The sequence below is a fragment of the Gambusia affinis genome, linkage group LG03 (assembly GCF_019740435.1).
Source record: "Gambusia affinis linkage group LG03, SWU_Gaff_1.0, whole genome shotgun sequence".
NCBI lineage: Eukaryota > Metazoa > Chordata > Actinopteri > Cyprinodontiformes > Poeciliidae > Gambusia > Gambusia affinis.
In genome coordinates this window covers 30,707,841-30,723,498 of record NC_057870.1, presented here as the reverse complement: position 1 = coordinate 30,723,498, position 15,658 = coordinate 30,707,841, and the positions used below count along the sequence as shown (strand labels likewise).

At 42.7% G+C, this 15,658-nt stretch overlaps 1 protein-coding gene across 4 annotated transcripts in view; it reads left to right on the top strand.

The window, feature by feature from the left end:
* Positions 1–15,658, top strand: part of LOC122828508 (spermatid perinuclear RNA-binding protein-like) — a 34,760-nt gene that overhangs the window by 4,374 nt on the left and 14,728 nt on the right. For all 4 annotated transcript variants that reach the window (XM_044112122.1, XM_044112123.1, XM_044112120.1 and 1 more), the window contains exons 2-6: positions 8,063–8,185; positions 10,482–10,699; positions 10,813–10,978; positions 12,908–13,049; positions 15,300–15,418. In XM_044112122.1, coding sequence (XP_043968057.1) covers positions 8,183–8,185; positions 10,482–10,699; positions 10,813–10,978; positions 12,908–13,049; positions 15,300–15,418 — 648 coding nt within the window. In that variant the 5' untranslated portion in view covers positions 8,063–8,182. The remainder of the gene's footprint in view (positions 1–8,062; positions 8,186–10,481; positions 10,700–10,812; positions 10,979–12,907; positions 13,050–15,299; positions 15,419–15,658) is intronic.

The window sequence follows — 15,658 nt, the reverse complement described above, 5'->3', positions numbered from 1 at the left end:
CTTTTTCTGTTTTCTTGTGATTGACTGGATCCTTGATGAAATATGTTGTTAGATGGATTATTAATGGGAAACGGAGTGAACATGCAGAACTTCAATGAACCTCAGAAAATTAAAACCGCTCAGAACCCAGTAGTGACTGACTAAAAGAAGCATGTTAGGATTGTTTTAGGACAAAATCTGAATTGGGTCACAAAGGCTGCCTTTGTGACACGGCATCAGGAATCCACTGAATCCATCGAGATCCGTCTGGATCCTGGTGTGTTTGAATCGATTTGAAGAAGTTTAGGTTTCTCCTCTGTGTCTGTTGCTGCTGTCGTTGTTTCTGTTGTTGTTGTTGCTGCTGCTGCAGCCGTCCAGCTGATCTGCTGCTGCTGCAGGGAGCTGACCCGCTCCTGGCTCTGGTTCTGGTTCTGGAAATGAATGACTGTAGTAAACTGGGCTGAGTGCTGAAGGCGGCTGGACCGGAGCCAATACTACGCTGCCGGTACTCACAGTTCACACAGTGCAGTCTCATTGGGTCCAACCTTTTGGTTCTGGTTCTGGAAATGAATGACTGTAGTAAACTGGGCTGAGTGCTGAAGGCGGCTGGACCGGAGCCAATACTACGCTGCCGGTACTCACAGTTCACACAGTGCAGTCTCATTGGGTCCAACCTTTTGGTTCTGGTTCTGAATGGCCTGAATGACGACGTCCTGTTCTGGTTTGATCTGTGAACCAGTGGGATAAGAAAACACAGGGATCAGCCTGGCTGGTTCTGCTCAGTTTGACCTTTCACCTCTTAACGCTGCTGTTATATTCCAGGTTTGGTCGTCATGGTGATGTCACTTTGTGCTGGTTGATTCGGTTCGGACCCGTCAGGTGGGCGTGACTTTTCTGTTTCTACAACAGATTCAAAGTCATTTTTTAATCTACTCAGAATGTTGTGGGTCCAATAAATTCTGTCAGTGCTGGTTTTGATTTGATCAGGAATCAGGTTTTCTGATAATAATACACAGTTTACTTACATTAAATCAGATCTGAACATTTCATGACTTTACGTTTCCATAATTCATGAAAATACAACAAAAAATTGCAGAGACTTGGCAACATCATGTTTGATTGATGTGAATAACGATGGTCAACTGAGGTTGTTATTAATGTGCTATAAGATTTATAACAACATATTTATTTATTTATATGTAAACATAGTACATATAAATAAACTTTAACTCAACTTGATGTCTGTAATGAGACGATGGCTCATTACTACAGACATAAAAACAAAGTTAAATTAATAAAGTGTCATCAAGACATTGATGCTTCAGATGTTTCTGTCTGTTTTTTATAAAACTGCTCAGTAATATTAATGTTGACTCGTAGTTTGTTGAAGGAAACAGGAAGTTCAGTCAGTCTGATGTCGACATTGACGGAGTTTATCCATCTGTCAGGTATTTTTACCTGCACTGCAAAAAAGGTAAATAATTCCTTAATATCAATTTAAAACTATTTGGCAAATTCTTTCACTTCTAACATGGGAAAATGTCTAGTTATAAGTGAAATAATCTACCAATGGAGATAAAACTTTGGAAACTTTTTCATTAAGGAACTATAGACTTCCTGTTCTTATAGCTGAGACTCTTATGTCTGAAAAGTTACTTGAAGTTAGTTTTGTCTTATTTCTGCTGGACTCAACTAATCGCCTCAGATTCTCCTGGTTTTATGTTACCTTAAGTTTAGTTTGTTTCTTTGGCTTGGATTCACAGAACCAGAAGGATTAATGAAATGTAAATGTACCCTGGAGTTTCTGGAGTTTCTGGAGTTTCTGGTGTTTCTGGAGTTTCTGGTGTTTCTGGAGTTTCTGGTGTTCCTGGTGTTTCTGGTGTTTCTGGTGTTTCTGGTGTTCCTGGTGTTTCTGGTGTTTCTGGTGTTCCTGGTGTTCCTGGTGTTTCTGGTGTTCCTGGTGTTCCTGGTGTTTCTGGTGTTTCTGGTGTTTCTGGTGTTTCTGGTGTTCCTGGTGTTTCTGGTGTTTCTGGTGTTTCTGGAATATTCCTGTGCAGGAAGTTTTTCCCCAAAAACAGAAAGTTTCCTGTTAAATCTCACCTGAGTTACTGAACATAAGAAGTTAAATATTTAAATGTCATTAACTCTTTCAGACTAAATCCATTAGTAGATTTTACTTTAGTCCCCCCCTCCCCATGCATTACCCACAATGCTTTAGTGATTTGAATGTTTTCTGGCCGCTTACATGAAGTGGAGCCATTAATGCATTATTGAAGTCTAATCCTGCTGAGAAAATAACTCTAAAGCTGCTGTTTCATAACCACACACACACACACACACACACACACACACACACACACACACACACACACACACACACACCATAATGGCGTCACACAGCTGGACTTCCTAAATTTACTGAAGGGCAGATTTCCTGCGGTTCGCCTGGATTAAGCAGGTTAATCTGGGTTGGAGACCTGGATGAGGATTTTCTGCTGGTTTCTGTTTCTGTTGGATGTTTGTTGGAAAATTTAACACAAATTAATTTATCTGCTTCTTATCGCTGGGTTTATATTAGCAGAGAGCTAACGGACGTAAATCTAATTCGGATTGAAACTCTGAACCTGATTAAACATCCTGGAGTTTTAATAACTGGAGGAAATATGTGATTTCTGTAAACCTGAAAACACAGCTGATTAATTTACATCATGGGCTCATAGTGACATTTCACTTTTAGCAAACTGACTGAAGCAGAACAGACACAACTCCTAAGAAGAGGAAGGATTTGCATAAATGTTTTGATTTATTCTGTTTTTCAGTTGCTACAGATTTATCTGCTTTCCAGTTAAAAGAATAAAACTGGAAAGAAATGTTCCTTTAGAGACTTAACTTCACAGAAACAATTCATTCTGGTGCTAATTTATTACATTTAGGATTTAGGTTCTTAAAGTTTCCTATTTAATAATACATTTCAGGAAGCAGAAATTCACTAAATGGCTATAAATGAATAATTGAAACAGTCTGCAGAGATCTTAGGATCAGTTTCATTAATTTGCAGAAATAAAAAAAATTCTACATTTAAAACACTTTTACTCTTTCAGCAAAGAGTGAAGCTGTATATTTTTTTAGATTTTTGAAACATCCGCCGTCTTTCTGAACTCGGCGCCGTTTTTCTGTTGATTATTCATGAAATGTTTGATTAATTGAAAGATAATCAGTGAATTCAACCCATTTTTTCCATTGGAGTCACAAAAGGACAGAATGATGGATTCCTCTGAGTTTCACATCATTTTAACTCCAACATGTTAATGGAGTTTCCCCACAGCAGACACATTTATACTGCAGGAGAAAACGGATCTAATTAATGCCGGATCAGTCCCAGTGAGGTTCTGAACCAGTAAGATGAAAATGAGATCTCCAGGTTCAACCACCAGCAACATTTATTCAGACATTAATCCAAAAGATAGAAATCTCACTGTTTGATCTTTAAAGGTATTTTTGTCCATAAAGTCTGAGGAATTATGGAGAAATGTTTAACTTATAATTAATCTTTTAGTGTCCCTGTTCTGGTCCAACATGAGGTAAAAAACAAACAGCTGTAAATCTGCAGATTAATTTCTAAACTGATTTCAAACACACATCTCAACTTTCTGCTGACGCTGCGGTTCTCCATCGGCCTGACCTACAGACCCCAGTGCATCCTGGGAGCTGACTGGTGTTTGTCTTAAACACCAACCCAACCGGCCTGACTGATGCGTTCGTGTCGCCATGCCGACAGTGGCTTCCTGATGCGGCTGCCTTTACTGGGGAACTCGTCCGTCTCTGGAGCTCAGAGAGTCGGTCGGTGGTGAAATGTTCTGTCGCCGTGTCTCTCTGGTTCCTCCTCAGCGTCCAGGAACAGAACAACATGTGGACGGAATAATCATGAGCAGAACCGATGGGTCCAAACGCCTCATCCCTAGATCAATCAGTTAATCAAATAAAATATTGCCACATTCTGCAGATTTTTCTCCTTAGCCTTTTTTATGCAGTGTTAGAAATATATTAAATTATGCAAACAAACAAAACTAACTTTTCACAAATTAATAGGAGCTTACTTTAAGTAAATAATTTCTTAATACTGATAAAAATATTCTACTTCCATTGGTAGATTATTTCACGTATAACAAGATGTTTTCCATGTAAAATCAAAGCCGAACCATTAGCTGGACTCTGCTCTCATTTTTCTCTCGGCGCCATCAGAACCTTTCAGTCCTGAAGTTTCACCTTCTGGTGAAACGTCTCCGTCTGCAGAAGAGCAACTTGATTATCTGCTGCGTTGCCACCTACTGTTGCTCCTTCTCTCAGATAACAGGATGTAGAGGTTATGTTGATGGAAATCATTAAAATCCACATCATTAGCAAACAAGCCATCAGTGCTGCAAGGTGTGTGTGTGTGTGTGTGTGTGTGTGCGTGTGTGTGTGTCTGTGTGCGTGTGTGTCTGTGTGTGTGTTCAACCTGCCCACGCTGTCGCTGTGCAGAAGTGACACAAATCCTTCTCTGCTCAAGATCTCATTTATTTATCAGAATCCAGATAAACTGTCTGCTGTTAGAATCCAGAGAACAACATTCAGGTTTCTCCCTGATCCGACCTTACAGTCATGGCTGCTCTCTGCTGCAGCGTTGGGAGAAACAGGCCTAATAAAAGCAGAGGTAGAAACTGCTTCCTGACTTTGGAACAGCAGAACTCCCAGGTGTGAGAAAGTGTGTCACCCCCAGCTTTTGGTTTAGCCTCGGAGAGCTGCTGCCTTTTGTTGTCAGATCAAATGTTAGGAATGCTTTGTATGACAGGTTTTTACCTTCCCACCTCAGCTGCTGAAAGCTCACAGGAGGAATTATTTGAAGTGCTGTGAGAACATAAAAGCCTCCACATGAAAGTTTCCGGCAGTAAAACCGGCCTAATAAACACGAGCCAAAATAAAACTGGAGTCTGAGGACAGGAGAGGCAGCAGGAGCCGTCAGGGTCTGAATACCTGCAGGTGGACCGGCTGGATGCTCAGGTCCAATTTAGTCTGACCTGCAACTCTGACTCTGATTCTGCTGTGTGAAGCTGTTTGCCTGAAAGCATCATTCACTGATAACAGAGTCTTTGTTAACAGAGTCTTTGTCAACGTCTCAGAAAGCTTTTAGGCTTCCTGGCTGCCGCTCTTCCGTTCTTCTGGGTCCTGCAGGCGTTTGTGCAGATTTGGAAAGTAGCTGGTTATTTTCATTTCAAACAAACTATATATATATATATATATATATATATATATATATATATATATGATAAACACATGATTTCTAATAGGTTAAAGCAGGACTGGGCATCAGCAACTCTGTTTGGGAGATTACATGCTGTACATCTGGTTCTTGATAAAACTGTAACCCTCATTACTACAGAATAAAATAACTGGAATCAGAAACTGTCTACTGGACTCTTCTGTCCAACCAGAGCTCAGAATCCTTGGTTCTGATTCGGATTCTGTCGGGTCGTTCTCACTCAGTCAGAAACTGTTTTTTTTAAGCTAAGTGAAGTTTCTTTAATGTCTGCTGTCTGAACCTGGATTAGATCAGATTATTTATGCTTCACTGCATCTCGTTTTTATTACGTTCCTTTTTCCATGTTGATCTCCACCTGATGGTTCATAATGAGTCTGACTGACATTAACTGGTTTTAGGCTGTTTCTGATGTTACACGTTTTCTGGTTTTGTTTCATTTCTGTGTTTTTATGCCTGTTTTTGTCTCCAAGTCTTTCTGGTTTCTGACCTGAGAAAGTTGCTTTATAAAAGTTGTTGTTCTTCTCTTATTAAAACCAACAGCAGCGATTTGTTTTCTGCCTAATGAGCGCCTCAACTGAACAACCAGGAACCTAATTTGGCGTCAGTGCCTAATTGCTGCTAACATTTGTCTTCAGCTGGAGATTAATGATAATAATAATAGTTTAGATGAATAAGATGAAATGATTTCTCAGTCTTTTCTCTGGTCCGTCTCGTAACGTGGGCGTTCTGAGGTCCTGCTGGAACATTTCTGCATGTGAGGCTTATGCAAATCAGGCCGGATCTCTGGGAGTTGTTTACAGCCTCTCTGGGTTTTAAAGCAGGTTGGCTTCATGATCACAGAGTCTATTTTTATGCAGAGGAAAAAATCTCTTTCTTACCTGCTCTCCCCCTCCTGTCCTGGTATTTTTTCTCTGTTGTTCTTTAATCAGCGTTGTCTTTTTGCCACATGCTGAGCTCACCATCTGCGTCCTCAGAAAGTCATCGCTGTATTCCTGATTATCTGGCTGTAATCGCCTCCTCTTCAGGGAGACGCAAGGTTAGCAGGGAAAGCAGCTCACAGGAGGTCCAGTAAAGTAAATCCACTCGACCTTCAGTGTCCGGCCTAAACTTATGGTAGATATGAAAACACCAGAGCTCTGCTGCGTTATGTTATAATACATTCTGTATTTTTGATGCTATATCATCTTTTAGTTTAATGTTGTCAGTTTTTTATGCTTGCAGAGGTTACAGCTGAGCCGACAGCTAAACGATCCACTCGGTCCTGCTGTTTTAACACCTGACGGTCCAGTTGACTCGGTTTGATCGGGACCAAAACGTTTGTTCCAGCTGCCGTGTTTCTCTTTCTCACTGCTCTGAGTCAAACCGGCCAAACCGTTGGAAAACCTAAAACATCATTAGTTGGAATTTATCACTTTAAATCGAAATCTAATCCTGAAATTTATCACGATAAATGAACAGCAAACAATAAATGATGTAATAAATGCATCATACAGGTTTTTAATCTGACAGTCAGTTATTACAGACCTGTTAACCTCCATGCAGTCACTCACTTTCATGCTTTTATTTTTGTTTTTTCAGGGTTTTTTTGTTTCTGCAGTTTTCAAAAACTTTGGTGAATATAGAGATGAAATCATTCTGAATGTCGGCCTTTCTTCTCTTCTCTTCTCATCTGTGCTTCCATCACTGCGACCTTTACATTTATTACATTAGCATGGAAATACAACTTTATGAAACTTGGACTGTGTTATCCAGTAATTATTGCAGACGACTCTTTGCTGTATGAATATAGAGGAGATTTATTGTGCAGCTTCGGTTCTTCCACCTCGTTCAGCTGCTGGTTGCTGTCAGAGAGGAACCGGGTTAATCCAGATGGGCCCGCAGCATGACGGACCCTCCACTGTTTTTAACAAAATCAGTTTCACGACAGATTTAACTGTTTAGAAAAAAAAAACCTTTCGTTCTCATCCGACTGAAGCGCTCCGCTCCAGTTTGTCCCAGCAAACATGCTAGCATGAGCGACAGTTGTCTTCCAGACCAGTTAGCTTAGATGGTTGCTATGGAGACTTGATGACCCCTTAGTGACCTCTCTCCCATGTTTCTGTCGTCCTTCCTGAATAATTGTGCATGATGAACCATGAGTCTTCATCCTTCCTTTACTCTCTGATCTGATCCCTTTTGGATTCTTTTATTTTGTGCTTCATATTTTAATAGAACTGCGGATCAGATCCGTCTAATGATGCTGAACTGGATCAAATTAAACAAGTTTCTGCTTTATAACAGGTTCCTGTTATAAAGCCAGGAGTCTGTTTTCCTTTTTCACACAGTGAGATTTAAAATTATCAGCTGAATTTAAAACCAGAGACCCCACACACACACACACACACACACACACACACATAAAAAACATAAATATCAGGTTTCAGGTCCAAACCTGAAACCTGATTAACTGGTTTCACTCACCAACATTCAGACGCCAACGGGAAATCTCAGAACCTCTCCAGACGGACTATGAATTCAGCCTGGAGGCTTTTCTGGATCAGCTGGACGGGTTCTGTCAGAATCTGTGAGGTTCTGCAGTTTGATCCAGGAAACAGAAACAACTGAAAGCTGGAGGTTTAAAATGACTGAGAGGTGAAGGCCGGGCAGCGTCACAGTGAGCTGCAAATCCTGCATCAGCTGCAACAAACTGTCCAAAAACAAAGAGCACCGTTACATCACCGTGGCAACCGATACGACCCACGACCTGTCGGTTTCTGACGTGTTTGGTGTTTTTTTCCTCCACAGTGGGACCGGAGAGGCTGAGCAGTGGGAGGCGTTGGACTGCATGAGGAGGCCGAGCGACAGGACGCTGGTCCTCACCTAGACCCCGCCCCCATCGACCCCTGACCCCCACAGCGCGCCGACATGGTGAGAGCCCTCTGTTTACTGGTAGCTGAGGTGAACCAGTAGCAGTAATCCCAGTTCCTCCCAGACTCTAATGGTTTCTGATACCATTGTACGCTGTAAAGTCCAAAAATGACCAAAAGTTTCTCAGAGGGCAGATTGATGGTTCTGATTTGATCACAAATCAAATGTTTTGGTGCAAATCGTCTTCAGGGCACCGAAAAGATTCAAGTTATCTGCCAAGAAGAACAGAGCGTGACGCTAGCAGGAAGCTGTTATCTTCCTGAACTTCAGCCGACCTGCAGCTAGGGGGCGCTTTGTTCTGAAAACATGAATAAAATCCTTCTGCTTCTCACTGAAAACCTTCCTGTCTTCCTTCCTCTGGAGGTTTTTTACAGGTAAACCCAAATGTTGAAGCGGTTTTCTCTGCTCTGAGTGTCACGTTAAAGTAAATGTCAGCTACAGGCAAACGATGGATATAATTAGTGAGCGTCGTCAGACTCCTCCATCCTGCAGGTAGTGGGTCTGATGGAACGCCGGCTCCGATCCAGAATCCATGTTAACGTCTTAATCTTTCATCTGAGCGCCGTTAATGTTTGGTTTTGGGTTATGGCTGTCGACTCGACCCTCACTCTCCCCGGCAGCTCGGAGATTAGCCGGGCTGTGATGAACGACTTCACAACTCCGCTCAGAACCGCCATGAATTATTAACGCCCCGTCATAAATAACGGGCCGTAATGAGGAGCATTTACAGGCTGAGGGGGAGGAGAGGATGGCAGCTTAACAGGAAGAGAAGGAGGAGCGAGGCGGCGCAGCGCGGCGACCTTGGACCTGACGGCCGGTAGATGGAGGAGCTCTGGCCTGAAAAACCTGACGACCCGGTTCGCTCAATGATGTCACAGAGGTCAAAGTTGAGCAGAGGAAGCTGAATCAGGGCCATGATGCTCAGGATGCTTCAGGTGTTTCTGTTATTTCTGACACCAGAGTTAGAGCTGCAGTGTGTAACTTTTATAAAAATATGCTTTTTGCATGTTTGTTAAAACTGTCACCATGTTGTGATAATTTAATCTGAGACAGAAAATCTGATCTCCTGTTTCCCCCTGAGCCACGATTAAAAAAAGCTCCAAAAACAACCAATCAGAGCCAGCGGGAGGATCTGAGCGCTGTCAGTCAGACTCATGTACGCGCTGCTAAATGTGCTAAGACCCTCTTCTCTTCTCTGATTGGTTTGATGACTTATCAGGACAGTTACAGACAGATAATGAAAAAGAATAAAATTTTCTGGAAAACTCTGAAGCGTTGGGATTAACCTCAGAAATTTCCAAAGGTTGAAAATTTTAAAGTTTTGAAACATTTTCAGATATTTTTGGCAGAAGTTTGCTACGTTTTTCCATCTACAATGTTTGCAGATTGGTTGTTTCTGAGTGTATTTCTGCAGTTATTACTGGGAGAAGGCAGAGGAGCTTGATTTTTTTTTTCCCCTCACAGGTTATGTGACTTATTCTGTCACAACATAAAGATAATTTTAACAAATATGAAAATATAGTTTTTTATAAGAGCATTTTTAAAGACAAAGAGTTCAGGTTTTTATCTGCGTTAGGACCGCTTCCTGCTGTTAGAGTCTAATTATCTGTGTGAATGTTTGCTTTGATGATCTGCTGCTGATAATCTCTCTCTGCAGCATAAAGCCCAAAGTTCTGATGGTTCTGATGGTTCTGTGCTGACGACCTTTGCAGCGCGGCGTCCAGCCGGGCTGGAAGTGGAAACACTCCTGGAAATGAGCGTCATGGAGGGAAAATGCCACTTCCACTTAACGACTAAAAAACATCAACCTGAGCGTTTATCTGTCCGCCGTCCTCATCATTCACATCGGCAGAGTTAATCTTCTTCTATGGTGGCTGTAACTCTGCTGCAGATCCTGGATTTATGTCTGCAGTTTTTAATCAGAGGTGCAGAACCAGAACCAGTTCTGCTCAATAAAACTGGATCATTAGTTTCCCTCAGAGAGGCAGCAGCTGTAATTAAAACGGCCGTCTAACTCGTCTGCCTCGGTGTTTGTGTGCATGTGGGCAGTCGGGCGATGAAGGTTTGATTACAGGCTGCAGCTAACAATTAATGTAGTAATTGATTTAATCTATTGATTATTCTTATCAATTGATCAGATTTTTAAAAGTCAGTGGTTTAGATTGCTGAACTGTCTTTCTGGTTTTAACCTGTTTATTTAGTTTGTATGTATAAAAGTGTCTTTAGTGATGAAATGAAGGTTCTCCATGGTAACCTCCAGCTGCTGTGTGCGCTCTCTCTCTCTTCTCGCCCTCAGAGGTCGTTCCGGTCGTTTGCGAACGACGACCGCCATGTCATGGCCAAACACGCCAGCGTCTACCCGGCGCCGGAGGAGCTGGAGGCCGTCCAGGCGCTGGTGTCCACCGCAGAGGGAGCTCTGAAGAAGGTTTCTGACTGGATGGACGGCCTGAAGGACTCCCCAGGGAAGACGTCCAGCTGTGATGATGAGGAGGAGGAAGATGCTGCTGAGACGGAGTGAGTCTGATTATGGGCCGGTGTTACAAACTCAGTGGGTTCAGGGTAGTAACAGTGACCCAGATGTTGGTGCTGTGAGGTAATCGGGCCTGGCCGCCCTTCCTCTGTCTCAGCCCACCTGGAGCGCCGGTTCTGTGCGGGGTGACCCGGGTCGGCCTGCTGGCCAAAGGTCTGCTGATCAGAGGCGACGTGGAGCTGGAGCTGGTGCTGATGTGCCGACCCAAACCCACCAAGCTGCTGCTGTACACCATCAGCGCCAACCTGCCCCTGCAGATCCAGGTACAGAACCGTCAGCACGCCCGCCCCTTTAAGACACGCAGGACCCGCCTTAAAGGGGCGGCGTCATGTTAAATCCACTTTACATCAAATTATAATGTCTTTCCTGCATATAAAACAAACCTGGAGTGTTGCTTTGATTTTATCTTACATGTTTGTGAAATCCCTTAGTCTCCATGGCAACCGTTCAGCTGTGCAAAACGCCTGGATGGACCAAGCTCCGCCTCCGAGACGCAGCTCCTCCTCTGAGCTGCAGAGCTTCTGCCTCACAGAGCAGCTTTCACACCTCAGCCCCTTCAGACTAGCCAGCAGCAATCAGCAAAAATAATAAATGAATAAAAAAATCAAATATTAATCAAAAATCTTGTATCAGTCGAATTCTAGCTGCTACCCAAAGATCTAATTTCTATATCTTTTTCTGTCAGCTGTAATAAATGTGGATGTTACTAGTGGACGGATTGTTGTGGAGTAGAAACAGTGAAAATGAGCCTTCAGGATCACTGTTCTCATCAACTTCTTAGTTTGTTGAAGCTGTTTAGGCAGGAAAGGATCAGAGAACAAAGTGTGGAAAGACCTGAGGTCAGAGGTCAAGCTGTGTTTGCTAAGTGCGTCGCAGTGCCCTGACAGACAGAGAGTCGCTTTGCTGTGATCCATCCCAGAACCCAGAGGGTCAGTCTGGATCCGCCGTTCAGAGGCTGGAGGTTTTCCTCCGTTAAATACTCACCACAGCTTCTTCATCAGCAGAGGAAACTGTGTGAGGATCTCATTTCCTGCTGCTAACTGCAGCCTGACGGGCGGCGGCCTGATGGATGGAGCCGGTTTTACCTGACAGAGAGGCTGCAGATGAAACGGAGCGCCGTGCTGGCAGGACGCTGCAGACATCGAGGCTCTGGGGCCGCTGACTTCCTGTTGATGTTGTCATGGAAATCGATGCTAAACAATATTTAACTTTATGAATTCTACTTTTCTGACTCATCATTTTCCTCCTGATAAAGTTTTGGAAAGCCACAGAAAATCCCATGAAACATAAATTCCTCAGGAAAAATCTAATATTTATACAAATAAAAAAAATTATTTTCTAGACAGAAAGAGGAATAAAACTGGGTTCTAATTATCTCTGCTGATGTAAATAAAACATAGTTTTGCAATTAAAATCACAAGTGAATAAGTTTGTTCATGAGGTGAGTCATTAAAGAAAACACTGCTTCCTGTTCATTGTTCGCCATGGTAATATCGATTATTGATCATGTGACACATTCGATGTGAAAAAGATGTTTCTATTGCGGTTTTGTAAAATAAACCATTTTTAATTTGGCTTAAAATTTCCCTCAGTGCAGCACAAAAATGTTTTTTTTATGTGCTGTGTTTCCATGAAGCAGATTTATTTTTATAATTCTAATTTGCTCAATTTTATAGTAAATAAAAACAACTCCACTCAACTGACATATTTATTTTTTTCAAGTGCTTCTTTTCTGTATTGTTTTTTTTTTTTTTTACTTTGACACGAAAAATGACTGAAACATTTTAAATCTGAGGTTGGATGGATTATTAGGGATTATTAGGGATTATTAGGGATGCAGCGATTACAGTTTTCTGGCCGATCGCTGATTATGATCTTTAAAAAGATTAACTTGCTGAGTAAATATTTTTGTCTGAAATGTTGCCTAATGTAGCCAGTAAGTAGCTGAGTTGGCAGCAGTGTGGTCAAACGCACAGACACGGCCTGGTGGGCGGGGCTAAAGGTCAAACCCCCAGAACAGGAAGGAGGCTGATTTTCAGTCCTTTGCTGAAGTGGATTAGATCGGCTTCACATTGAAGTATTGATGATCACTGATCTAACAAAATTAAGGAAATCAGCCGGTCGATAAATAAGTGCACCCCTAGTCTTTATTTTCCTGGTCACTATGGTAACGGTGTCGCTCTGTGTTACAGACGATGACAGACGACAGGTATGAGGTCCAGTCGTGTGTCTCTGAGGCAGCGATCCGAGTCTGCAGCACCAAAGATCCCAGACTGACCCTGAAGATCACCCTGACCTCGCTCGCCATGAGGGAGGAAGAGGAAGATGATGAAGGTACTCACTCGTTTCTCCGTCTCGTCACATCCAGGATGAACTGGAACATGGGAGGAGAAACCTGAGCTCAGAGGCTCGGAGCGCGGAAAGCTGAGAGGCGATGGATCTGGGTCAGCAGCAGCTGGACGGAGGATTTCCTGAGAGGATCGATGGAAAAGCGAGCCGCCCGTCTCCGGTGGCAACGCGTTCAGGACGGACTCTGATCCGATTGGAGCTCAGAGGCTGCTGTCCGTTTCAAACCCAGGCTGAGGCGGCGGTGGAAAACGACAGGAAGCTGTCAGCCTGCCGTCACTCGGCTTCTCTGATCTTCAGCGCTGTCTGAAGTTCTGGCGTTCCAGAACGACGAGCGCGCTCCGGGTTTCTGCTCCCAGCAGGAGCGTTTGGGACAAACTTTCACAGAATAGAAAAACGAATCCTGCCAAACGGCTTCAGAGCGTTCTGTCGAGTGAAAACCTCCAGAAAAAACAGGATTGTTCCTCGTTCTGGTCCGTTGTCCTGACAACAACAAAACATCTAAACTCAGGTTTGACGTTCTGCTGGTAAATATGAGCAGAAACGACTGATTAAAACGTTTCTCACATTTAAAAACATTAAAGGTTTATAACAGATCCAGGATCAAATAACTCTGTAGATGTTTGAAAAGCCTTAAATAAACTTTTCTTTGTTCTTTTTAGTTCCAGAGGTCCATATGGCCTCACAACAGAAACATAAATAATGCTGTGATGAAAGTTTATGATTAAACATTGATATGGAGTGAAATTAAATTTTAAATTCAATGACTTCAGATCCCCTCCTCACCATTTGAGTTGCTATAGTTTTCACCGTGTCCAAAACCTTCCTAAGCATGGGTCAGAGGTCACGATGAGCCGTACGGTGTCCTGTGAGGTTTGTTTTTACAGGTCAGGTGACAAACCGCAGTTTATGACCCAGATGATGAAAACAAACGTTTGCCGTGATCCAGAGCAACGCAGCGATTGTTGAGTTTGTCTTTCTGCTCACCTGAAGCTGCAGATTCAGAGTTTATGATGAAAACTTTAATTCACCTCGCTGTGAAAATGAAGTTCATTATTTCCTCCCAGCCGACGTTTCATTTATCTGAAGGATTTCCTGATTTTATCTGAACTTTATTACTTCCTGTCAGCTGCTTTCTCTAAATGAAGGTGGAAATTACAATCCAGAGGAATGTTATTGTTTCATTGTTTCCATGTTCACTCACCAGAGAAGAGGTGCAAATAAATTCATCTTTATTTCTAAGACGGTTAAAGAGGATGAGTTAAGGTGGATGAGTTAAGGTGGACTGTTCAGCTGAATTATGTCAGTAGATCCACATTCGTTTCTGCATTTCACTCAGCTGCGTTCTGCAGAACGACTTGGCTGCATTAAGAGGGATTTTAAAAGGTAAATATTTCAAATTTCAAAATATTTTGTACAAATCTCCCACTGTAATCCGGCTCTTTGTTGCCAGGTTTTAGTCTGTAATCCGGCTCTTTGTTGCCAGTTTTTAGTCTGTAATCTGGCTCTTTGTTGCCAGTTTTTAGTCTGTAATCTGGCTCTTTGTTGCCAGGTTTTAGTCTGTAATCTGGCTCTTTGTTGCCAGTTTTTAGTCTGTAATCCGGCTCTTTGTTGCCAGTTTTTAGTCTGTAATCTGGTTCTGTGTTGCCAGATTTTAGTCTGTAATCTGGCTCTTTGTTGCCAGTTTTTAGTCTGTAATCTGGTTCTGTGTTGCCAGTTTTTAGTCTGTAATCTGGTTCTGTGTTGCCAGTTTTTAGTCTGTAATCTGGCTCTTTGTTGCCAGTTTTTAGTCTGTAATCTGGTTCTGTGTTGCCAGATTTTAGTCTGTAATCTGGCTCTTTGTTGCCAGTTTTTAGTCTGTAATCTGGTTCTGTGTTGCCAGTTTTTAGTCTGTAATCTGACTCTTTGTTGCCAGTTTTTAGTTTGTAATCCGGCTCTTTGTTGCCAGGTTTTAGTCTGTAATCCGGCTCTTTATTGCCAGGTTTTATTCTGTAATCTAGTCTCTCATTTTGTCCTGTAGTAGCTGTTGACACTCTAATCTTCAGTGATTCATGTCTTCATCCTCTGATCTGCGGAAAAGCTGCATGTTGTCACATCTCCTTCTCTCGTCAGTCTTATAAATCTTTCTGCTTTATGTGTGTCAGAACAGGCTCCCCACCCCCACCTGTTGCTCATTAGGTCAGATCAGAGGGTTGACACAATATATTTTTCAACTCTCTATTCTCTTTGTTTTTCCAGAGGAAGTCGATCAAGAGGAAGGCGAGCCGAGGTGTGAGGAAGAGGAGGAGGAAGATGTGCTGGACGGGCTGAAGTGCCAGGCGGCGCTGGCGGCGCTCCGACACGCCAAGTGGTTCCAGGTGAACTCAGCAGGTTCTGGGAGGAATGATCAGAGTAAAGACCCAGTTCTCACTGCAGCTGTTGACATGACGACCTGATGCTGATTCCTCTGCTCCACCGTCACGTCGGGTTTTGTTCTTTTGATACGATGAAGGTTTTACTCCCTGGTTGCTGGTTTTCTCCCAGGAGAATCGTTTTTACCCATCAGGTTTCCAGCTCAGGCATCAGATTTCTCAGAGTTGGTTTTCAGTTCAGCTTGT